Source organism: Electrophorus electricus, chromosome 6 (assembly GCF_041902795.1).
Source record: "Electrophorus electricus isolate QZ-2024a chromosome 6, ASM4190279v1, whole genome shotgun sequence".
Lineage (NCBI taxonomy): Eukaryota > Metazoa > Chordata > Actinopteri > Gymnotiformes > Gymnotidae > Electrophorus > Electrophorus electricus.
Window position 1 is genome coordinate 22,493,567 of NC_137502.1, and position 24,873 is coordinate 22,518,439.

Here is a 24,873-nt window from a genome sequence, read left to right on the forward strand (position 1 = left end):
ACTAGCGCATGCGTATTCTGAAAGTCAGTCTCTCTCTCTCTCTCTCTCTCTCTCTCTCTCTCTCTCTCTCTCACACGCACACGCACACACACACATTACTATATTATTCTTATAATAATTCTAAAAAGGTCATATGATCTTAACGTGACCCATTCCTCTAAACCATTTGTTCCGTCTGTAACTTCTGCAATACTTTTACTACCTATCTCTCGAACTCAGAAAGTTACAATGCAGTTTGTATTTGCTTTTTTATTCCTTTTTGTAAATTAATTATAATTTTTGATATTTTTTATTTTCATTTTTTGTTATTTTTCATTTGGCATATTTTCCCAACAATAAGATGTGAGATGGATCTCGGAAAACTATATGTGATTTTTGATATGCATGTGTCACAGTAGAAATTAATAACTTTTAAAAATTCATTAAAATCCAAAGCATATCTTTTCAACCTAAAGGTTATTGTATGTTTGTGGGATGTGTCTCAGAACACTACAAGTGATTTTATATCTGTACATCATATAAATGTCTCACAGTAGCAATTTATTTATAGAACAATATTCACTAAAATTCAACCAAGGCATATTTTACCAACTGCAAATTGTAGTGTGTTTATCAAATGTGTCTCTGTACACTACAAATTTAAGATTTGTATATATATTATATTTGTATATTTGTATGATATTTGTATATCATACAAGCGATCCACCATCGTCCCCATCCCAAAGAAACCTCGACCCTCCGACCTCAATGACTACCGCCCTGTTGCCCTCACATCAGTCGTGATGAAGTGCTTTGAAAAGCTAGTCAAGAGACTTCATCACATCTTCACTGCCAGCCCCCCTGGACCCACTGCAGTTTGCATACCGCCACAATCGCTCCACTGATGATGCAATTGCACATCTGCTCCACACCACACTGACCCACCTGGACAAAGGGAGGGCTAATTATGTTAAAATGCTGTTTGTCCACTACAGTTCAGCATTTAACACTATCATCCCCTCCAGACTCACTACTAAGTTGGAGGATCTAGGACTGCATACATCCCTGTGCGACTGGATCACCAACTTCCTAACAGACACACCACAATCAGTACAGGTGGGCAACTCTGTCTCATCCATTCTCACCCTCAGCACTGGTGCTCCTTAGGGTTGTGTCCTAAGCCCTTTGCTCTACTCACTGTACACCTACGACTGCACAGCCACTTCCAGCTCCACCATCATTGTCAAGTTTGCTGACGACACCGTTGTCATGGGCCTGATCTCGGACAACGATGAGAGGGCCTACCTGCAGGAGATTAAGCACCTGGAAAACTGGTGCCAGGAAAATAATCTCCTCCTGAACGTCAGTAAGACAAAGGAGCTGATCGTGGATTGCAGCAAGAAGCAGGGACGGCACTACCAACCTGTGAGGATCAGTGGAACCATGGTGGAGAGAGTAGATAGTTTCAGGTACCTTGGTGTTCACAACTCGCAGGACCTGTCCTGGTCCCGCCATACCAACTCCCTGGCAAAGAAGGCTCGTCAGCGTCTTTACCACCTCAGACGACTTCAGACTGCCCTCCAAGGTACTGCGGAACTTCTACACCTGCACTATCGAGAGCATCCTCACGGGGAACATCACAGTCTGGTTTGGGAATAGCACCAAGCAGGACAGACAAGCACTCCAAAGGGTAGTGTGTTCAGCAGAGTGCATCACTCACACGGAACTTCCTGACCTGCAGACCATCTACTACAAGCGGTGCCAGACCAAGGCCAGGAGGATTGTGAAGGGCCCCACCCATCCCAACAATAGGCTCTTCTCTCTGTTAAGGTCAGGGAAGCGCTTTCGTTCCCTGAAGACCAAGACAGAGAGACTGAAGAGGAACTTCTTCCCACAGGCCATTCTGTCCCTGAATCAGGGAAACTGATAAACTGTGGGGACCACCACCACCATGTAACATAACTGTATATATATTCAATAACTGTATATATATTCAATTACCCATGTAACAAAAAAACTGTAAATATGTCTTTTTACAAAATGGATCTGTACATTCTGTACATTGTGTACATACATATATACACAACCATATACATTGTACATTGTGTATATAAACATAATATACATATATTGTACATACATTGCTAATATATTTTTGTACATATATAGAATATATATTCCTCTATGCACCCATGTTTTTCTTTTTCCTCAGTTTGGACAGAGCACTCTCAAGCATTCACTATGAGTTATACTGTGTATGACAAAGTTATACTGTGTGTGGCAAATAAACCAAACTTGAACTTGAACTTGAACATACTGATCTGTCACAGATCAATAGTGCATGTGCAGCTGATGTCGTTGGAAGAAAGGTAAATGGCTTTGATCAGATGTTAGTGCTTCAATCATAATCTCAGTAAATGTCAATACTGATTAACTAGTTGAAAGCTCTTCTTTCACATGTACAAAATGTAGAATAACAAGTATCACTATTATATTAATGTAGAGTACGATTTATATTAGTCTTGTGAGTGTAGCCTACACCAAGAGTGCATACAAACTAACAGGTCTATCTTTGGCCAGTGGTTAAATTGACATTCTGTCTGACTGCCTCAAGTGTTTCTGCAGATGCCAAATACAGTTATGTATGCAAGGACATAACTGTATTTTGCATCTGCAGAAACACTTGTGGCAGTCTGACCTGTCCTTGATATTGTTAACTGGATCCAAAAAAGACAGTAGATGTAAGGTATAGATGTAAGGTTAGGCAGACTCAATTTGTTACTTTAAATATTTCGTTAAAATTCAACCGAGGCATATTTACCTAATGGATGTCCGGTATGTCTGTCAGCCATGTCTTTGTACATTATAAGTGATTTTAGATCTATACATCATATGGATGTGTATATACATGCATATACATGCATGTTTAGAATGTTTAAAGTCCTAAAAATACCCATATGTTAATACTGAGGAAGTTGTTAAGATTAATCATTGATTTTCACCTCATCTTTGTTCTTCAGTAGGTTCCACATCTTTAAAACTAAGATAACAATTCACCTAACTTTACCAAGCAGGGGTGGATATTTGAACAATATCATAATCCATGTGTACTAAGGGCTGTGTAATTGTATTAGTTCAATGGTATGACTACTGTCTTAAACCCATATTTAATTTACAGAGTTAACATGAACAAAAGGAGATGAGCTATATGGCACTTGCAAGAAAAATTAGGACAGATGATAATACACCCCATATGTTCTGTGGTTGTCATGCAAGCAGGATACAGGAAGAGGATAGTATAGGTGATGGTGAGTTTTACATGTATGTACTTTTGTATTAAGGAAGCAGATGGCGGTCAGAATGACGATCAGCAGGCAGGAAGTTAGAAAGACAGAAAAGGCAGGACCTACACAAAATAGTTGAGTTTGCAAGCAAATTGCACTTAAATATGTATGCCATTATTCCTGATATTAAGACAAATAGCACATGTAGAAACAAATGCAATGCACAACAATAATACCCTACTATTCTCAACTAATATGCTAGGACTTTTAATAAAGTGTTGGCTACTGATAAAAAAGAAAACATTACACCATGACAGTTGTCTTATTCCTGTGTTGTGTGGTATGTGCCCCATGAGCTGATGTAATATCTTTATCATCAACATCTTCATCTACAGACTGTCACTCCAAAAATTACATTAAACAGGCAAGATACTATAAGGATTGTGAGACTTTAGTTCACTGAAGCATGCACCTGTACTGTACTGGGTTCCTGTTATTCCCTGGAGAATCAGTTGACACCAGGATATCGGGGGTGCCAGCTGTCACTGTGTAATTCGCACTCTATATAGGAATAACATTTATATAGTGTAAGAGCTCCCAGTACTGGGAATGGTATCCACCACCTAAATGTTTCTTTTCAAATCATTCCTTTGTACTTAGTACCACATTTATATCAATAAAAGGCAGCTGTGCAAAGACTGCACCAGTTATGCACCACCAGCTGATAATCAGGGGCTATGGACAGCGGGTAATGGTGGATCTGACTACTCGGGACCCTCCTTGGAGAGTGGGGCCTCTGATAGCTGCCTCAGAAATAAATTGATTTTGGTTTTTATTTTTTATTATAGAGAAAATAATACCAGATTGTGACTTCCATTCTGTTTATCTGCATGTTCTTTCCTCTAACTAACCCCCCCACCACAAAAGCAAGAATGGTCCTCCTACATGCTGATCTATTGTGTACTTTCTAGCCATGTTGTTAACTGGACAGCAGCAATTCAGACTTGTGTAAAATGAAAACATTTTCAGAAAGGAAAGGAGCCAAAAGAAAGAAGGATAAAGAAGTGCATGAATTTCATCCAGTAAAGTGAGTAATCACTTCTTATTTAAATAGTAAATATAACAGCCAGTAAAACCCACAATGTTTTTACAAGAAAAAGCAGACACTTCTTCCTTTTTTGCTGTTTAAACCTTAAATGTATGCCAACCAACCTCATATATTACATATTACACATTTCTGTTTTTTTTTTTCTTGAGTGGAGGGATGATGGGTAGGAGAACAAATATCCTAGACAAATCACTGCAGCCCAAGAATTGCTGTTACACCCTTGCTGATGGTTTTGTTATGTTTAAATTAGGTATTACTGGCTGTTGGTTTATGGATTGATCCTGTTTTAAACACATATTTGAAAATTAATAAAACCTGTTTGGCTTGACCGGCAGAGAATACCTGAGAAAAGGAAAAGTGTACAGTTCCACCTTATGACAATAGTTGTAATCAATGTCGCAATCCCAAACTCTCTTGGTGGTATGTCCACCTGTGTGTGTCTGTCTTCCCTGTGTTCCAGGTTTTGCCTCTGACTCTCCAGTGTTCCCCATCCTAATCCATACCAGGTTTTCCAGTGAGCAGAGGACCAAAAGGAAGAAAAGAGAAGATGGTCATTAGAGAAGAGATTGCTGTTGCTAGTGTTTTGACTTGTTTCTATGTTTTTGCTATTGTGATTGTTTGGATTTGTGTGTATGACTTTGGATTCTTCCCTTGATTTGCGGTTCGCTTTGTCCCTTATTGGTTTGGTTAGCACTGCAGTATTTTGAAGTCTATATCAGGGACAGTTCAACGTTTCCGACGTTGGCTTTGAAACTGAAGGATGTGGAGCTGGAAATCAAATGGCAGAAACGTGAAATGGAGCTATAGAGGGTGTGGGCCTTGCAGCTTGTGGTTGAAAAGGCAGATAAGGAGGCAGTGTTCCGGAGGCAGAGCAAGTGTCCGGAGGGTCCTATGCCTCGGACCCGGAGGTTCTCCTGTGCCAGATGGCTTGGCTAACGGCAGTACCCTGGTGCTAAAACCACACCTGCCCGGATCGCCCACTACTCCTCTATACGCTACACCGGTGGCACCTGGTTCTGCTGTCGGCCAGTAGATAACTTTTGTACCAGCATTTCAGGATGATGAGGTAGATGCTTATTTTTCTTTGTTTAAACGTATTGCCACAGCATTAAATTGGCCTAAGGATCTTTGGGCACTCATGTTTCAGTGCAAGTTAGTGGGGAAAGCGCAAGAGGTTTGCTCATCGTTAACTTACGATGTTATGAAAGCTGCAATACTGCTTTCTTATGAGTTGGTGCCAGAAGCCTATAGAAAGAATTTTTGCCGTTTGAGAAGATCCCCCAACCAGACACGTAGAGTTTGCAAGGGAGAAAACTCGTTTGAGAAGTGGTGTAGTACGAGTAATGTGAACATTTGACCATCTTAAAGACTTGATTTTACTTGAAGAGTTTAAAAATTGTCTCCCAGAAACGGTTGTAGTTTACCTGAATGAGCAGAAAGCGAGCACCTTGACTTCTTCTGCTACTTTAGCGGATGGATTTGTTCTAATTCAAAAAAAGAAGTTTGCAGCGCGTGACTACGAATCCGCCAATTACTAGTCCCTGCAAAACCCTGAAACACCACAAAACAAGGGTGTGTTCTGCACAAGAGGTATTGGGCACATTTGGTGTTTGTGTTTTGACCCGTGCTCAGGCACAGAAATTCTGAGATGCCAGATCTCATGTTGCGAAATGAGTTGGCTGTGTCTCAAAGAGCCGACAGCACCCTTTTACATTGCTTCACCCTCGCAGATTTAAAAAAGGAGAAAAGGCTGCAGGCTATAATACTGAGTATTACGTTGAAAATGAAGTTTTAATGCGGAAGTGGTCATCAACTGACCCTACTGAAGAGTGGAACACAGTGACGCATGGTGGCACCAGCTTAATACTGTGCCCAGATTTTATTTTTAACACATGATCACCCATTGTCAGGTCACCCGCACCGCGGGTTTTGAACATTTTTCTTTCGGCCATCAATTTGAAAAGACATAGTTAACTACGGTCGATCTTGCCACACATGCCGAATGATTGGGAAACCAAACCAGGTTATTCCCCCTGCACCTTTGGTTCCAATTCCTGTCGTAGGTGAGCCCTTTGAACGAGATCTCTTAGATTGTGTAGACCCCCTGCAAAAGACGCAGGCAGGACATCGTTATTTGCTGACTTTAAATTTGTACCACCACTAGATATCCCAAAACAAACACCCTTCATTCATTTAAATCTAAAGCATTGGTTAAGTTCTGTACTACCTTTGGCCTACCTTAATGTATCCCATCCAACACAGGGACTAATTTCCCCTCAAACCTATTCTCCCATGTAACACGAGTTAAATACCCCTTCTACAGTGCACATCACCCTGAGTCTCAAGGTGCATTGGAAAGGTTCCATCAGACTTTTCAAAAATATGCTTAAGTCTTACTGTGCTGAATATGATAAAGAATGGGATGTTCCTCTGCTCCTTTTTGCTATCCGTGACACGGCTCAATAGTCTTTGGGGTTCAACCCTAATGCATTGCTTTTTGGACGCACAGTGCGCACGGTCCACTGAAAGTTTTATATGACCAGTGGTTGTCACCCAGTCCAAGACTAGTCTTCCCCTTTGTGAGTTCGCTGCTAAATTACATAATCGATTGCACTTTGTTCCTAAACCTGATGGAACCTTTTGATTTTTGCATGGAGTATCGTAAAGTGAATGATCTTACAGTGCAGTATTCATTCCCCATGCTTCAGATGGAGGATTGCATTGAAGGGGTATATAGAGAAAATAATACCAGATTGTGACTTCCATTCTGTTTATCTGCATGTTCTTTCCTCTAACTAACCCCCCCACCACAAAAGCAAGAATGGTCCTCCTACATGCTGATCTATTGTGTACTTTCTAGCCATGTTGTTAACTGGACAGCAGCAATTCAGACTTGTGTAAAATGAAAACATTTTCAGAAAGGAAAGGAGCCAAAAGAAAGAAGGATAAAGAAGTGCATGAATTTCATCCAGTAAAGTGAGTAATCACTTCTTATTTAAATAGTAAATATAACAGCCAGTAAAACCCACAATGTTTTTACAAGAAAAAGCAGACACTTCTTCCTTTTTTGCTGTTTAAACCTTAAATGTATGCCAACCAACCTCATATATTACATATTACACATTTCTGTTTTTTTTTTTCTTGAGTGGAGGGATGATGGGTAGGAGAACAAATATCCTAGACAAATCACTGCAGCCCAAGAATTGCTGTTACACCCTTGCTGATGGTTTTGTTATGTTTAAATTAGGTATTACTGGCTGTTGGTTTATGGATTGATCCTGTTTTAAACACATATTTGAAAATTAATAAAACCTGTTTGGCTTGACCGGCAGAGAATACCTGAGAAAAGGAAAAGTGTACAGTTCCACCTTATGACAATAGTTGTAATCAATGTCGCAATCCCAAACTCTCTTGGTGGTATGTCCACCTGTGTGTGTCTGTCTTCCCTGTGTTCCAGGTTTTGCCTCTGACTCTCCAGTGTTCCCCATCCTAATCCATACCAGGTTTTCCAGTGAGCAGAGGACCAAAAGGAAGAAAAGAGAAGATGGTCATTAGAGAAGAGATTGCTGTTGCTAGTGTTTTGACTTGTTTCTATGTTTTTGCTATTGTGATTGTTTGGATTTGTGTGTATGACTTTGGATTCTTCCCTTGATTTGCGGTTCGCTTTGTCCCTTATTGGTTTGGTTAGCACTGCAGTATTTTGAAGTCTATATCAGGGACAGTTCAACGTTTCCGACGTTGGCTTTGAAACTGAAGGATGTGGAGCTGGAAATCAAATGGCAGAAACGTGAAATGGAGCTATAGAGGGTGTGGGCCTTGCAGCTTGTGGTTGAAAAGGCAGATAAGGAGGCAGTGTTCCGGAGGCAGAGCAAGTGTCCGGAGGGTCCTATGCCTCGGACCCGGAGGTTCTCCTGTGCCAGATGGCTTGGCTAACGGCAGTACCCTGGTGCTAAAACCACACCTGCCCGGATCGCCCACTACTCCTCTATACGCTACACCGGTGGCACCTGGTTCTGCTGTCGGCCAGTAGATAACTTTTGTACCAGCATTTCAGGATGATGAGGTAGATGCTTATTTTTCTTTGTTTAAACGTATTGCCACAGCATTAAATTGGCCTAAGGATCTTTGGGCACTCATGTTTCAGTGCAAGTTAGTGGGGAAAGCGCAAGAGGTTTGCTCATCGTTAACTTACGATGTTATGAAAGCTGCAATACTGCTTTCTTATGAGTTGGTGCCAGAAGCCTATAGAAAGAATTTTTGCCGTTTGAGAAGATCCCCCAACCAGACACGTAGAGTTTGCAAGGGAGAAAACTCGTTTGAGAAGTGGTGTAGTACGAGTAATGTGAACATTTGACCATCTTAAAGACTTGATTTTACTTGAAGAGTTTAAAAATTGTCTCCCAGAAACGGTTGTAGTTTACCTGAATGAGCAGAAAGCGAGCACCTTGACTTCTTCTGCTACTTTAGCGGATGGATTTGTTCTAATTCAAAAAAAGAAGTTTGCAGCGCGTGACTACGAATCCGCCAATTACTAGTCCCTGCAAAACCCTGAAACACCACAAAACAAGGGTGTGTTCTGCACAAGAGGTATTGGGCACATTTGGTGTTTGTGTTTTGACCCGTGCTCAGGCACAGAAATTCTGAGATGCCAGATCTCATGTTGCGAAATGAGTTGGCTGTGTCTCAAAGGTCTTCCCTGTGTTCCAGGTTTTGCCTCTGACTCTCCAGTGTTCCCCATCCTAATCCATACCAGGTTTTCCAGTGAGCAGAGGACCAAAAGGAAGAAAAGAGAAGATGGTCATTAGAGAAGAGATTGCTGTTGCTAGTGTTTTAACTTGTTTCTGTGTTTTTGCTATTGTGATTGTTTGGATTTGTGTGTATGACTTTGGATTCTCCCCTTGATTTGCGGTTCGCTTTGTCCCTTATTGGTTTGGTTGCTGGTTAGTATATGTCTCTTATATATTGTATATATTGACCTGTATATAGTAATTACACAATGGTGGGAGGAGTGCCTGCCATTTTGTTTGCGTGTGGATTCATCTCTTTTTATGCCAGTATAGGCAATGTGGTCATTGTATGTTTCTTTTTGTTTCTAGTGTGGTCTTTATTGTGTTGCCCTTGGCCACTCCTGACATTATTGCACCAGTTTCTTTTATCTGAACACCAAAACTTGTAAATACACTTGACTTTTGCCGTCAAATACAAAGTTAAAACTCCACTTATCAGCATGAAGTCCTAATCTAATTACTAGGATTCAGCTTCAGGACCTGGTCATCTGAAAGCAGGTGTCCTCCAGAGTTACGGCTAGCCGCTGTAGATGAAAACTGATATTGCAATATTTTCTATCTAAAATACAAACATTTGTTATGCCATGATTTGTTATATAATAAAAGCTCAGCATCAAATAGTGTCATTTTTATCAAATTTCCACACATTTTGGTACATTTTCTCATAATATTATCAAAGTAAATTTTATTTTAACATTTAATAAATCACTTATTTATTTATGCTATTCAGAGTAGCATTAAAGCTCTCTGTGAACACGGATGCAGACACCCTGTTTTCTCTCCGTCAGCTTCCATCCCACTCTCGGCTTTGTTGCTCTCAATCACAAACACTCTTAAGTCCATGTGCTCAGTGCCACAATATTAGCTTTTCCATATTGATTTTTAGAAAACCGATAGAAAAAACTCGATATACCGTCACAGCCTAAAAAAAAAAAAAAAAAAAAGCTACTGGGCTGCGTATCCCTTCATATCTTTTATATATCAAACAGTCAGACATATAGCGGAAGAATGGAGGTCTTATGATTTTCCATCACATGTATTAAGGCCAGTAAAGGATGTGAAAAGTGGTAAAGGATGTGAAAGGCTTTAAACACATCAGCAATGCAAATTTTCCATTGCTTTTATTTATCCACAATTGGTAGGTTTAGAAAATTATTTTCCTACACAGGGGAAGCACATGGATGTCAATTCTCAAACTGAGCTTGAGTTACTAAGAAATTAGACACCTAATACTGTGGCAGGGATGAGCATGCACCTACAAATCTGGCTACATTTAATGTAGTAGAAATGAAAAATGTTTATCATTATTCTCCACATCAGTAACATCCATCATTGACTGTTAAGTGATAGAAACTACTTCAGATGTATACATTCATCTGTTCAAATGTTCTCAGATAATGGCACTATGGAATTTTATTAAACACTTATACATTATTATAAGTTATTAAATTCAAGCAGCAACAAACAGCATTAAAAATAACACTAGAAAAATTATTATCTTAGCACACTGTCAGTGCAGACTGCTGTTTTTTGCAGTTTCTGAATAGTGCACTTTGCTGTTTGTGTTCATGTTACCTTCTGTATGGCTGCATGAGGGAGGCATGTGAAACTCTTCCTTTCTACACATCTCCTTCAGGTCTGCAATACAGAGCAATAATATTAGCAACCATGAAAAACTACTCAAGATTTCTTTACTTCACTCCAGCTCAGGACTGCATGAACAGATATATCCTTTGGAACTGTCAGTGATAACAGTATGCCTGTTTGTGTGCACTGATGCTTTATTCATTTCACATGAACCTCTACACACTGTGTTTGAACAAGCATCAGGTCAATATTTGTCACACTAATTAAAAATGCTCTACTCACACTGGAGAACTGTCTTGTACACTTGAGTGTAGCCAGCTTCTCGGTTCCTGTTCAAGTCCACGGAGAAGAAGCAGCCCAGTTCACGTGGCATCTCTGAGATTTTGTAAGTCCGGTACTGTTGGGAAAATCCGCTGGGACATTGGCCCCTCACATATGGCCTGCTGCATTTGATACAAGCACCAATCATCCTTTAAGAAATTTGGAGTGATTAGCAGCACCCAGCAGTGGCTGTTCTGCACCGCCCTGCAGAGCTCTATGGGCACAGCTCCACTTAGTGGACAGTCACATGGCTGCAAATAACAACACAGCCCTCTGGAAGGAGACCCCAAGAATGAGACCAAAGCAAGTGCCTGTGAAAATTTTTTGTCACTGTAGCACACGCACACGTCATACTTGCAGGTGAAGCAGAATGACGTCCTGAGTGAAGGAAGCAGTGACTGTGAGGAGAGAGATTCTGATGAAGTCAGAGAACATCCTGGGCAGTGGGAGCAGGAAGGGAGCACTGTGGAGCAGGCAGCACTCATGCAGCCTGTGCGTGTGGAAGAGCCAGTGAGGAGGATTCAGACTGGAGAAAGACACTGCATCCATGGAGCATCCACCGGAGTTCACAATGCAACTACTGCTCTGGTAGCGCTGACAAATCCAGCCTAAATGTGAGAATGCTAACAGTCAGCAAAGAAGTACACTATATACAAATCAATACAATACAGCATTGTACAATACCGCTGAATTTAATAATTATGTCGCTTATATAATAATATAACACTATCCAATATATTAATATCAGTTCTTATATTAAAATAACTTTTAAAATCTTTCTGAGGAACATGGTAAATAGATAAGGAACACATATTTTTACATTATGTTTATTCACATTAATCACATTATGTTTATTATGTCCATTATTGGTCAAACTTACCAATAATACCATTGTTTTCCCGCATTCTCACCCATCTGTTCCTTGAAAGAAAATGTAGAGGAGAGTTAGAGGGAACTTCAGACATACTTCACTTCCACACTTCTGTTCAGTTTACCTGAGAACAAGTTCTTGAGACACACCGATTCATTAGTTTGATTAGCCTTGCAGTTTTTTTCTACACTGGGTAGTTCTTGCACAACTTTGAATTGTATTTTAGGTCATTTTCCTACTGAAGGATGAAAGACCGTCCAACTAGCTCTGATTACAATGAAAGGCACGGTACATGGTGTTCCTACATCCATGCGCATGATGAAATGTGCAGTTCTGAAGTGTTTTTGCAGCTATGAGCATTATGAAAGCATGGTTCTGAAGTGCTCCTACAGGCCTGCTGGCTGAGATGGCCAGATAATTGGTAACGTTTCTCTACCGCTGCCACCATCACAACCCTAGTCAAATATAAAAGGTGCAGATAGTAAGCAGAAGTGAACTTCTGCCTCCTCCCTCCACATTTTCTGTGTCTGTGGCAAAGAAATGGCTATTGGGCCACATTGCATAAAAACAGAAGTGAGGTAATGAGATTATGAGGTCATGACCTTTTCCCTTTCATTTGGCAACTGTTTTCAACTGCACCATGGCCTGATTTCCTTTAACAATAATCAAATAATATAAAATAGTCTACTTGTCTATTCATTAATGGCCATACAATATTGCAAAAGACACCTGCCACAATGAGGAACATTCTGTTATGTGCAGTCAGCATTCAGCAAATGGGATTCCCCACTTTCATCATGGTAACATAGCTCTGGCAAGTGTAAACATGACCTGCAGTAACAATATTTATAAATCATTATAATTATGATATATTTGCTGTATTCTACATACAGGAATAAAAATTACAAAATAAAAATGTAGCCCAACATTAATATGAAGCCGGCACCCTTTCCCTTTAGAGCAGTTCGTCCTTGGAATAATGCCACACAAATTTCTCCAAGACACAAAGCCTTGACTATAGTACTTTATGGGATCAAGGAATCAGAAATGCTCCAGAGCTTCTGGTGAAAGTTCAATGATACTCAGATCTGATGCATGGAATGCTCAGGGTATGAGTTTTGTCTTGTTATAAGGGGACATAGGTAAGGGCAGTGTATGAATTGTGGCAAAGGTCTTGTTGGGTACCCTGGTGGAGGGTCTGACTATGAATTGGCCAGGAGCAAATTTGTCATAAATTTACTAGCTATGTGTTACACAACACGATGCTTTTATACTTCATGCCATTAATTATTCTCCAAATCTATTAGCTACATTATATTGCCAAAGGTATTCGCTCATCTGCCTTCGCACACATATGAAGTTGAGCGATATCCCAATCTTAATCCATAGGGTTTAATATGACGTCGGCCCACCCTTTGCAGCTATAACAGTTGACTGTGGAATATTTAGTAGCGAGGAAATTTCACGACTGGACATGATAAGATGCACAGTTGTCATCCTATCATGGTACCATGCTGGAATTCACAGAGCTCCTGAGAGCGACCCATTCTTTCACAAATGTTTGTAGAAGCAGTCTGAATGCCAAGGTGCTTGGTTTAATACACCTGTGGCCATGGAAGTGATTGGAACACCTGAATTCAATTATTTGGATGGGTGAGCGAATACTTTTGGCAATATAGTGTAGTTCTCCTATAATCATCTTATCATAACCAAATAACAGCCTTTACTGTCTGTTGTGTATCAAATAACAGTAGATTTTGAAAGCTGATTTCCCTTAGGTTAACAGGATTTTAGAAAGTATGACTTCTGGATACTCCTAACTGCTGTGCTTCTTAGTTGGCTGGGGAGTTTTATGTGGCCAGCAAGCCGCCTAACACACTGCCGGCACAATTTAGAGACAGACCTTAAGGGTTTTTTCTTGGAGTCCATGTAATTTAAAAAATACAACATACAAACTAAACCTAGCTATCTGACTGCTGGGTGTACGCTTTAAAATTTCGTGATTACGCGAAAGCAAACAAAGGCTGAAAGTGATTTTAAAATTTTAAAATATTACAATGTAATAACATGCACGTTGCATTAGCTTATGGTTTATGACCATCTTGTTCATCTTAAAGTAGCGTAGGATAACTTAATGTGTCTAGCTAGCTAATGCCTAGCGCGCTAAGATAAGTACCTTGTCAATTAAATGAACTTGCTAATGTTAGCTAAGGTTCTACCAAAAGGTTTAGCAGCAAACTACATAACTGAATATCTTCATAAAATCAAGGAAAATTTCGTTTGCACTTTCTAGGCAGGAAGTGAGCAGTTGACTACATTTGATGTTGCATTTTATGTTGCACTTTCATATCTGGCGTTTACTGTAAATGCAGGGGGACGCATCTAATCCTGACGACGACGAAAACTTAGAACAGATGATTCTTTCATGTTTTGTCATAAAATCCTAACTTTAATTAACAAAACAGCAGGGGGACCGTCCGTTTATTTTTTTTTTCTCACATAGGGAAATACCCCTCCGTTCTAACACTGCGGAAAGAGTAAATCCATCCAAGGGTGCATCCGCTTACCAATCCAAATGCATCCACCATCGTGTTTAACAGTTGTTAACAGTTTACAAAGTAAAAGCCCCTTTGGCTTTTCAGATACGACGTACGTCACAACATTCGTCCAAGCAGAACTTGTCTTCCTTTCCAGGCCTCCAGATGCGCACGTGGGCATTTTTCACCCCGTAGCTAAGCAACCATATTTCACTGCTGGTGGGTCGTTCCTGTAGCCTTCATTGAGAAATTTCTATATAATCTAGCTAAATCAAATTACAGATATAGGTAATTAATTCAAATGTTAAGTGTCAAATTAAGATATATCTAAGCTATATTTAAAACAAATTTAAAAAGCACATATCGTCATTAATGAACACATGACATGGGAGCGTCACGGGGGGAAAAAAACGTCATTTCCTGGTTTTGCGACTGACGTGTCTAACGCCGAGTTGTAGTGGCCTGGACTCCAGGTTAGCTGGCTGGCAGGCGGAAAAGACGCAACTCAAAGGAAAGTTTACGACATATTTATTTTATACGTTTTCTTGCCATTTTGTTAATAATTGTTTCTCTATTAATAGTATTAAGCTAAGTCTGAGTTGGCAAGATGCTGGACTTCTTCGCCATATTTAGTAAGGGGGGTATAGTGTTGTGGTATTTTCAGGGGGCCGGGGTTTCGGAGTCCTTCGCAGGCCCCGTCAACGCTCTTATCCGCTCTGTAATCCTACAGGTAAGAGCCCTTTAACACATGTCGCAGTCAGAACCACAGCAGGCAAATATGATCTCCTACGCAATTTTGCCCCGTGTGTCATGTGTTTTCTTCCCTATGCTAGCCAGCACCTTAGACTTCCCAGTGCCTCTCACATTTTAATTTAGATATCGTAACTAATGCTGCGTTTGGGTGCTCATCGGACAATTGTGTAAAATATGGTTACTAGTAAATGCGACTCCATTCAGTTCGGGTGCTTGTCGGAAGATACACCAACTACACGTAAAAACCATCGAGGTCCATTAAGAAACTCATGCTGCTCTTTTCAAATTTCACAGAAAAACGAGCAGAAGCGCATCAGGTAGCTATGTATTTGTTTCACGACAAGATACACACACACACACACAAAGTTCGCCATTTTTTCTCTTGGAGAAGGTAAAGGGTCGCGGTGGACGTCACATATCCTCTATCTAGCTGTAGTTTCATACTTTATCGGCAGTTTGAGTGCAATTTACAAGTGAAACAAACGGTATTTGCCAGTTACCGACAGCACCCGAACGCAGCACACACTTGGCTTTCTTTCGTTAGCTGTTGTATTAATCAAGATCATTTTACACCTGTCCGATAGGAAATACCTGGTCTCATACTGGCCCAAAATTTTCATGCCTCAAAACTAACTGGCAACATCGTAGATTGAGCAATAGTGCACATAAGTAAATTAATCAAAAACAATTTTTTAGAAAAAAATTTATTTCGTAAAGGGATCATAGATTTGCTGAATTGATTGCAATTCTTATCCCCAGCACTTTTCAAAGCAAAGTTACATGGCAAGATGTGAGAGAATAGGCCCAACACTACTGTTGTGAGAAGTTTAGCTTCAAATGATTTGTAAAATCACATCATGACACAAAACAAAGTGTGTTATGTGATTGCTTTATGAGGGCAAATATTGAAAATGCTTTGATTTGTAATAGGATATGGTTTGCCTTGGACAGCTCCATAGTTTCATTTAGCAAATGCAGTTACTGAAGCAAAACTTCATTTCTGTTAACAGAAGTTACCTTTACCTCTGAAAAATTAGAGACTCTGACTCAGTTCTTTTTTTTTTTTTTTCCCTGGTTTTTGGAAGCCTGACTTGAGTTTTAACAGCAACTTCAGTAGAATTAAAAACAAAATTAGAATTGACTATATCAGCATACCTCGTCCATTCACTTTTGCCACCTTGAGTGGAGAGAAACAGTTCGCAGCCATGTCGAGCATTTTTTAAATGTACTTAATTCTGACCCTGTACTGTTTCAAGTTCGAGTCGGTGGTTTGCTGTGTTGATTGCTGAAGGAGCTACATCTCAACCATATAGTAATGACAGAGCTACTACTACAATTATTTAATTAACCTATCCTAAAAAATTAGCTCCACTGTTTTTTAGTGTGTCATGTTCTCTCAAGTGCAGAAATGTGAAAATTTATATGATTTGAAGTTGTCTCTGCCAAGGACATTTTACAGGGTCATTATAACTGGATTAATTAGTTTGTGGCAATTTTACTGAGCTCTGAATAATGTATTCTAAAACACTACTTATAGCTTCAAATAGCTTATATCTTATTGTAAGGTAAATCTTGATTTTAAAACTAAATTGTAAACATTTGACATAAGATGACTGGCTTTAATACAGTTTGCACAAGTAAATTACTTATCACCTTGGACTATGCAGTTCTGTCAGACCTGATATGTAGAATTTCTTCTATATCTGTTTAAAATTTCCTCTTTGATTCATTTACCCATGTGCACCATTGCTCAGTCTACAGTATTGCCAGTTATTTTTGAGGTATATGGTATATTGGGCCTTAATTACAAGACAATAGGCTTTCATTATGCACCTGAAATTTCCCCTTTGTAAAGTGTGTGCATGGTGTTTCATGTTGCCAGATGTGATGTATGATATCAATATGGCCCTTACTAAAATCAAATTATCCTCACACAGAGGCCTATTTCCTGTTGGAAAATATCCTATGTCTGGCCTGTGGTTATTTAAAATCTCACATGAGCTATTTTTTCCAATTAATTTGTGTAATATCACTGACTGACAGATTTGATTGATAAAATTTAAAAAAAAAAAAGCCAAAATAAGGAGATTTTCCTTAGAGTAGAAATGTAGCCTAGTTAATTTGCATATTGAAATGATATTATACACTAGGAATGAACTGAAATAAATATATTACTGAGTAAATATTTTAATTATTTGAATCAAATTTTTACATTCACAATAATTAGGATGAGAAACAGAATTTATGATCCATTTTCATTTAGTTCAGCCATGTCTGTAAAACAGTGTGTGCAGCAAATGGGCACCGTGATCACTCTCTTTATGAATAAAGAACCAACTTCAGCCAACAAATAAGAAGCTGTGAATAAATAACTAATTTCAGTGTCATGAAAGATGGTAATGTGAACTTGCAAGCAAACAGCAATATTGAAAAGCATCATGAAATCAGACCATAACTTAAAATAGATTAGTGTTTCTCATATTTAAATAGTTACTTATAGCTAACATTACAAATCCCTTTAAAAATCCTATTGGTAAGCATGCAAGCTATAGGCAGAGAGAATGATTGTTTTTCTGAAGCACAGTTAAATGCTTCATGTTTGCAGGAGCGCACTGGACATAGCTCCTTCACTCACAATGCCCTGAGTCTGAAATACAAGCTGGACAACGAGTTTGAGCTTGTGTTTGTGGTAAGTGTTTAATTGTCATGAAAGGGCTTTCAGAGCATACCAATGATTTTGATGCTGATGTCTGTCTGTCCACTTTTGCTGCTGATCCTTTAGAACTTTTCAGTATGAACTTTGTGTTGTGACTTTTTTTTTTCTTTTTTTTTTTTTAGGTGGGTTTTCAAAAAATCTTGACGCTCACGTATGTGGACAAGTTCTTAGATGATGTTCACCTTCACTTCAGAGATCGTTATAAGAATGAGTTGGAACACAAAGGGGACCTTAAATTCTTGGTCAATCGTTTTGAGTTTGAGGATGACTTCCTTAGGCTTCTGCAGTAAGCCTCCTAAGAATTCCCGTAGCATGAAACCGGGCAGCAACATAATTCATGCATCTCCTAAAATCTTTCATTTTTATTTATTTTTTATTCTTAAGCAATGTTATCATGGCTTCTAAACGTGTGTGTGTGTGTGTGTGTGTGTGTGTAGTGAAGCAGAAGGGGAAAGTGTAACTAAACCCCAAAAGGAAATGAGGACTTATTATAAGTCCCAGAAGTCTCAGAAAACTGTGAAGTCTATGATAGAGACAAAAGGTGGAGACAAAGGGAAGGAGCAGACCAGCAAGAAGAATAAGAATGCTAAAAAAGAAGGTGAGATTATTTAGATCTTGATATTATTTTAATATCCAGCATTCAGGCTCTCTGAGATGCTTTATCCTTATTTGAGGAATGCACTGTCAGGATGGTCATACACGAGCAGTGGGTGCTGCATCAAGCAACCAATTTCCACTAGATTATATCCTAAATCAATTTTTGTACCCCCTCCATACCTGAGCCAAGTGTTCACAACCTCACAGGAAGCTGTGATGTACAGCTGTGATGTACAGTTATAGCGAGAATGTGGCATCCTTTAAGTTAGCTTGGGCAGAATGCAACACTGTGTATGCTCACTGATGTTGGAATGTGCTTTATTTAAGATGTTCCAGATCCACACAGTCTGCAGCAGGTTCCAGTTTTTTAGATTTCAGATTATTCGTTTAGTATATTTGCATGGTCTGCGTTTCCAGAGATCCTCCTTGCAGTCCAATGCAAACCTAAATGTCATTTATAATGCAACGCTTTTATGTTTACACATTTTGAAGCTCATGTAAAGTTTGCATGGTTGATGATTATTGAAATGGCCATTTTCAGGTCTGTAATCTGCTTGAATTGATGTGGAGAGTTTGCATTGTATGTGGAGGAATACGAGCTTCTGCTAGGAATTAAAGAGGATGGTCCTCTAAGAGAAGAGAACTTTGTATTTCACTCTAGACATTCTACACTGTTGTGGGCTTTTTTTTGTTTTTGTTTGTTTGTTTGGGGGAGTTTTCCCCCAGAAGAGAGAGACAACCATAACACTGCCTGTTTTTACTTGTGGACATTTCATCACTGTTGTTCTGACATTCTGGATGAACTACTGAACTGTCTGTGCTTTAGCAGCAATTCCACAAAGGGATAAATGAGAGCTACAACAAACACAAGTAGCACCAAAGGGGCTGAGGCTCCTGTTTAGAATGAGATCAGAGTAACTGGTCCAAAATGTCACGGATTCACTGCTAGCAATGACTGTGCTTGAGTGAACTGCTTGGTTAAGAGGTTTTTGTTTTATTTGTTGTCATCTCTCCCCCACCTTGTAGCTGAATCAGGAGGGTTGGAGCAGGCCAGATCTGGTTCTCAGAGTGTCGCTAAGAAAACGGTGGAGAATGGGAACCAGGCTCTGACTCCGCAGGAGATCATTCAGAGGAACCGTGACAAGTTCTTCCAGAAGCAGATGGTTGGCCGAGCTGAGAAAGCGAAGTAAGTACATCAGTCTCGTGTGGGACAGAATAGAGTCTCCTGTGTGATTATTAAACAAACAAAAAAAAAATCTCTGAATTATCCACCTATTTCCATTATTACATGGTCATGTGTTCTGTAGAGGTCTGGATTTCAACTGCATCTGAAATGAGACCATGTAGCCATTTTAGGTCTGACTTGGAGGAAAGTTTAAAACAAAACCCAGCATTTATGGGTTTGGCAAGTTAAACAATTCATAAATACATCGTCTATATAAAAACGCCCCCTTTTCATAACATTCAGAGGTTGAAATGGTAACACTGAAATGTATTTTGTTTGTTACAGATATATGAAATTTGAATTCAAAGAGTCAATTTCTCTCGTGAACTGTTTTCATAAAGGACTAAGTTTAGGAAAGTTGCAATTGCTCACCCTTGTTTTGGTTCACACATTAGAAATTGTACAGTTGCAGTGTGTTAAATGAGTTCGCCTGTTTCTGCTGGTAGTAAGTCCCCAAAACCCCAGCAGCGAAAGAAGAAGGAGAACAGAGAGTGGGACATGCAGGGTACCAACCCCAAGGTTCTGGACTATAGTCGAACTGATGGCATTGGTTCCCATAACAATCAGGGACAAGACCAGGAGGTCTCAGCCGAATCAGTAAGGATCAAGTTATGAATTGTCCTTATGCTAGAAGTACCATAACAATTTTTAAGTAAGAAGACTGAACACAAAGCCTAGTTTTTTTTAAGTTTTGAATAATGTTTTTAATGTGTTCTAGATGTTAATTTTTTTTCTTCAGGCTTACCTAAAACAAAGCAGGTGAGTGCTCACTTTTACAGGTGCATTACGAGAACCTGTTCTCTCCCAGCAAATCCAGGTGGGCTCTATGAAGGGTGACCTACGTGATTTCGACTACAACTCCTCAGAAGACGAGGAAGAAGAGGAGGAAGAAGAGAGAGTTGTGGCTGCTGAAGTCAGCAGGAAAGGGTGAGGCATTACATCAATTTTTAGGTGCTTTGTTCACTAATGGCAGCTCATTTCTTGGTAATTAAATGCTTAGGGTTCTGTATTCTTAATATAGAGGAATACATGAATGCTTATGAATGCTTATGAATGGGAACACATCCCATTCTTTCTTCCTGCCAGCTACATCATCTTGCTACAAAAGTCATATATGACTTCATAAATTACAACATGGATATCAGAATAAAACATGGGATATAATTTTGTTTTCTTTCTGTTTCTTGCACTCACAGTAGGTACATGAAGTATTCTTTGCTGAATTAATTTCTAAATTGAACAGGAATTAAACAAAGGCACTGGTCTTTCCACAGGGCTACGAAGGGTGGTTTTGGTGGTATGTTTGGAATGCTGAGAGGTCTGGTTGGCTCAAAGACTCTGAGCCAGCGGGACATGGAGCCAGTTCTGGAGAAGATGAAAGACCACCTCATAGGTACAGCAACTCCCTCCCACCCCCATCACTTCCCTCCATAGTTTTCAAACTGCTCTCTAGGGCACTGAGAGTGAGTGTGTCTGCAGTTTAGTGGCTGCACAGTGAATAGTGGCTGAACAACAACTATCAGCAGTATTGGAAGCCAGATTTCCAGAGACATGAAAAGAAAGCGTTCATCAAGAGATGGTTTTGGCCCTGGTTTGAGTTTTGTCATTAGCATTTAAGATGCCTCATAAAAATGGTCGCTATATCTTCTGAAATCTTTTTAGTTATTAATTTATTGCTAAAATAACACTAGAGTAAGCTGCATCACTAATATAAGATTTTGTGGCACCCTGTTGAAGATCTTTTTGATTTACCAATGACCAAAATGCATTGAATCCAGTTCTTTCCCTTATATTATGTTGTCTCTTCTTGTGTACCCAAGCTAAGAATGTAGCAGCCGACATTGCCTCCCAGCTCTGTGATTCTGTCGCCAAGAAACTGGAAGGAAAAGTCATGGGCACTTTCACCAGTGAGTATGTCTGCAAAACAGACCCATACTCACCAGTGAGTACATATTCAAAACAGACCCATACTCACCAGTGAGTGCGTCTGCAAAAAGAGTCTGATTATAATCCATTTTTTCTTGTTCCTGTCCCTTTCGCGTTGTGATCATTTTCTTCGTCTCTGCCCAGCTGTGGCCTCTGCTGTGAAGCAGGCTCTGCAGGACTCTCTGGTGCACATCCTGCAGCCCAAGCGGAGGGTGGACATCCTGCGAGATGTTCTGGAGGCCAAAGCTCAGCGCAAACCCTTCGTCATCACCTTCTGTGGGGTCAACGGGGTCGGCAAGTCCACCAATCTCGCCAAGGTCTGGACAGCAGTTTCCAGTAGCTCTATATGATGCAGTACCATGTTTTTATTTAATTTAGACTCATTTTTGTTACAAAGGTGGTTTTGTGTTCAGAGAGTACTTTCAAGTTTATACTGAGTCTTCGTAGCCATAAATGGTCCAGTAAATCCAAAATAACCAACACCTGTAAATTAAGCACATTTGTCTTAGTTTTGACATTTAATTAGCTAGCCAATGCTCTTAGTTCTGAAATATATTACAAGTGTGTCGTCTTACATATCTACAGACATGCCAGGCATTTCAAAGAGAGAACTGAGATGTCTGTCTCTCATATGATTGTTTTGGGTATCTGTATCGGGTCTAAGTGCTATTACCAGATAAGGGATGTTTTTGTGTTCCTGACTGAAGAGTTTTTAAATGTTAATTTATCTTAATAGAAACAAATAACTATTTCAAATTTTTACATGAACTAGGTGTCATGTTTATACATCACATTGCTTTTTCAGGAATAATGATTCAAAACACTGTTACATGTTCTCAAACTCATGTTTTGTGGAAGGTCTGTGTTAATGAACACAAAATGCAGAATGGAATAGACAACTGGGCTAATAAAACACGTTTTCAATAACTAAATCAGATAATTACATGTGATGCCTGCCGGCAGATTTCCTACTGGTTGATTGAGAACGGCTTCAGCGTGCTGATTGCTGCGTGTGACACATTTCGTGCGGGGGCAGTGGAGCAGCTGCGAACTCACCAACGGCGACTCAACTCACTCCACCCACCAGAGCAGCATGGAGGACGGCCTGCCGTCCAGCTCTTTGAGAAGGGTTATGGAAAGGATGCTGCTGGCATTGCCATGGAGGCTATCACCTATGGTAACACCATAACAATGCAAAACCAAAACAAAACACTTAGCCACTAAACTGGTCCAATAAAATATACATACTCATTGTTTATTTTACCTGTGTGTCTCTCAGCCCGTAATCAGACTTTTGACGTGGTCCTGGTGGACACGGCCGGTCGCATGCAGGATAATACCCCGCTGATGACTGCTCTGGCCAAGCTTATCGATGTTAATACCCCAGACCTGGTGCTGTTTGTTGGAGAGGCTCTGGTGGGGAATGAGGCTGTGGATCAGCTGGTAAGATCAGCACCATGCCCTTATGACCACATATGGTATGCCATAGTTTTTTGCCAAAGAGAAAAATTGATTTTTCTAAAATTGCCCATCACAGAGGTAAACAAAAATGTTGCAAACATTGAGTTTTGTCCCAAGTAAATTTTTCTCCCAACTCTCACTCTCATTTGAAACATGAGGTTGTTTGAAAGAGGTTTTTCCAGCTTATAATGGGTTACTCCTGTTTATCCCTGAACAATGCTTACAGAGCATGCAGGGATGTGACTGCTACAGCCAGCCTCAAATAACTGATGACATTTTAATGTGCTGTAGTTTTAGCTGGCACATATTCATATTGCCTTTAACAGTCTTGCAGTAGATTCAGTGACATTTAGGTGAAACAAAATCTTATTAGGTTTTAAATCTTTTTATTGATCACAGGGTGCCATTCATTTTTTTCCATAGAGAAAAACACTTAACTCCCAGAGCTCTGATATGGGCATGATAGCTGGACGATTCATAGTCTCATTGGTCTGTTGAACTCGGGTGTTAGGGAGACTGCCCAATGATATGTATCCCAATTATGTACAGAATTCATGATTGTGTGTATGTATTTGGAAATTTAAATCTGGTCTGAAGAATCTCTCTGCTGTGAACTGTGTGCAGGTTAAGTTCAACCAAGCACTGGCCGATCATTCTAAGTCTGACCGGCCAAGGCTGATCGACGGTATTGTTCTCACCAAGTTTGATACCATTGATGATAAGGTGAGACTTTCCTCTCATTTGTTTACTATTAATTTGTTTACTTATAGTATTTGTAAGTGATGAAAAGGCTTTAAAAAGGAAATGATTGCAGGATTATTTTTTGTTTTTCCTGTAGGTTGGTGCTGCAATATCCATGACATACATCACAGGTCAACCCATCGTGTTTGTGGGAACTGGACAAACCTACAATGACCTGCGCAGCCTCAATGCCAGAGCTGTAGTGAATGCGCTCATGAAGGCCTAATGGGGGTGTGCCCACTGGCTCACATGCCACAGTGCCCACTTGCATCCAATTCTGGATGAGCAGGGTCTGCTTAGCCTTCCAACTAAAGATCACATCTCCTGAACTCCAGTTCTCATGTCTCAGCCCTTCTTGAAGGGGTTCAAACAGTGTTGCAAAATTTGTGGCGTTTTTGTTGGGGGGTTTTTTGTTTGTTTTTTGTGGTATTGTAGATATTTTCTTAAGTTAAAAGATTTTGACATTAGGCTTCAAAAGCTCAACTCTGACCTAGCCTCTCTTGAAGGCCTTAGTAATTAAAAACTGTTGCCCTGCCTACAGAAAGTTTCTTCAGACTTCACTTGACAGTTCATCCATTTGAGGTTTCTACCAGCTAAAAGGTGGAATGTTTTGTTTTGTTTTTTTTTCTCCCCAATTTCATATGAAGGCACCCCAGGACCGACCCTGTCCAAGCGTTAGTGGTATACATATTGGATAGCTATCCTTGCAAGCACTGGTTTTGAACCCCAATACTGCTCAATCCTGCCTGACCTTCCATTCCAGTCTGTCCATTATAGCATTTGGATCTGGACTCTTGTGCACACACAAGCTGAGGAAGAGGAGGATATGTTGATGAGAGAAATTACTGAACTGTCCTCCTGTTCTTGCTCTGTGCATGCAGCCCAAATGTTCTTATACTGTCTGTCCCAAACATCGACATGGATCAAATATAATAAACAATCTTAATATATTCTAAATGTATTTGTTTGTTTCTCATTTG

General features: G+C 39.8%; 1 protein-coding gene, 1 long non-coding RNA gene and 1 other non-coding gene across 3 annotated transcripts; 2 read left to right on the plus strand and 1 right to left on the minus strand.

Annotated features, from left to right (window-relative positions):
* The first annotated feature begins 528 nt into the window (after positions 1-528).
* On the plus strand, positions 529-9,770 carry LOC145658600 (uncharacterized). The gene is made up of 3 exons (XR_014124232.1): positions 529-7,347; positions 7,829-8,958; positions 9,079-9,770. It is a non-coding gene; the product is annotated as an uncharacterized LOC145658600 (long non-coding RNA).
* A 1,771-nt stretch (positions 9,771-11,541) lies between these two features.
* On the minus strand, positions 11,542-14,654 carry LOC118241206 (uncharacterized). The gene is made up of 3 exons (XR_014124233.1): positions 14,505-14,654; positions 11,947-11,987; positions 11,542-11,674 (listed from the first exon to the last, which is right to left on the minus strand). It is a non-coding gene; the product is annotated as an uncharacterized LOC118241206 (transcript).
* Positions 14,655-14,911: 257 nt separating this feature from the next.
* srpra (SRP receptor subunit alpha) lies at positions 14,912-24,850 on the plus strand. The gene is made up of 14 exons (XM_027023700.3): positions 14,912-15,204; positions 17,833-17,916; positions 18,066-18,229; positions 18,381-18,541; positions 19,567-19,726; positions 20,212-20,362; positions 20,574-20,692; positions 21,040-21,158; positions 21,586-21,672; positions 21,836-22,008; positions 22,655-22,868; positions 22,971-23,134; positions 23,777-23,875; positions 23,991-24,850. The coding sequence occupies exons 1-14, from the start codon at positions 15,082-15,084 to the stop codon at positions 24,117-24,119; spliced, it is 1,947 nt and encodes a 648-aa protein (XP_026879501.2). The 5' UTR covers positions 14,912-15,081; the 3' UTR covers positions 24,120-24,850.
* The last annotated feature ends 23 nt before the right edge of the window (positions 24,851-24,873 follow it).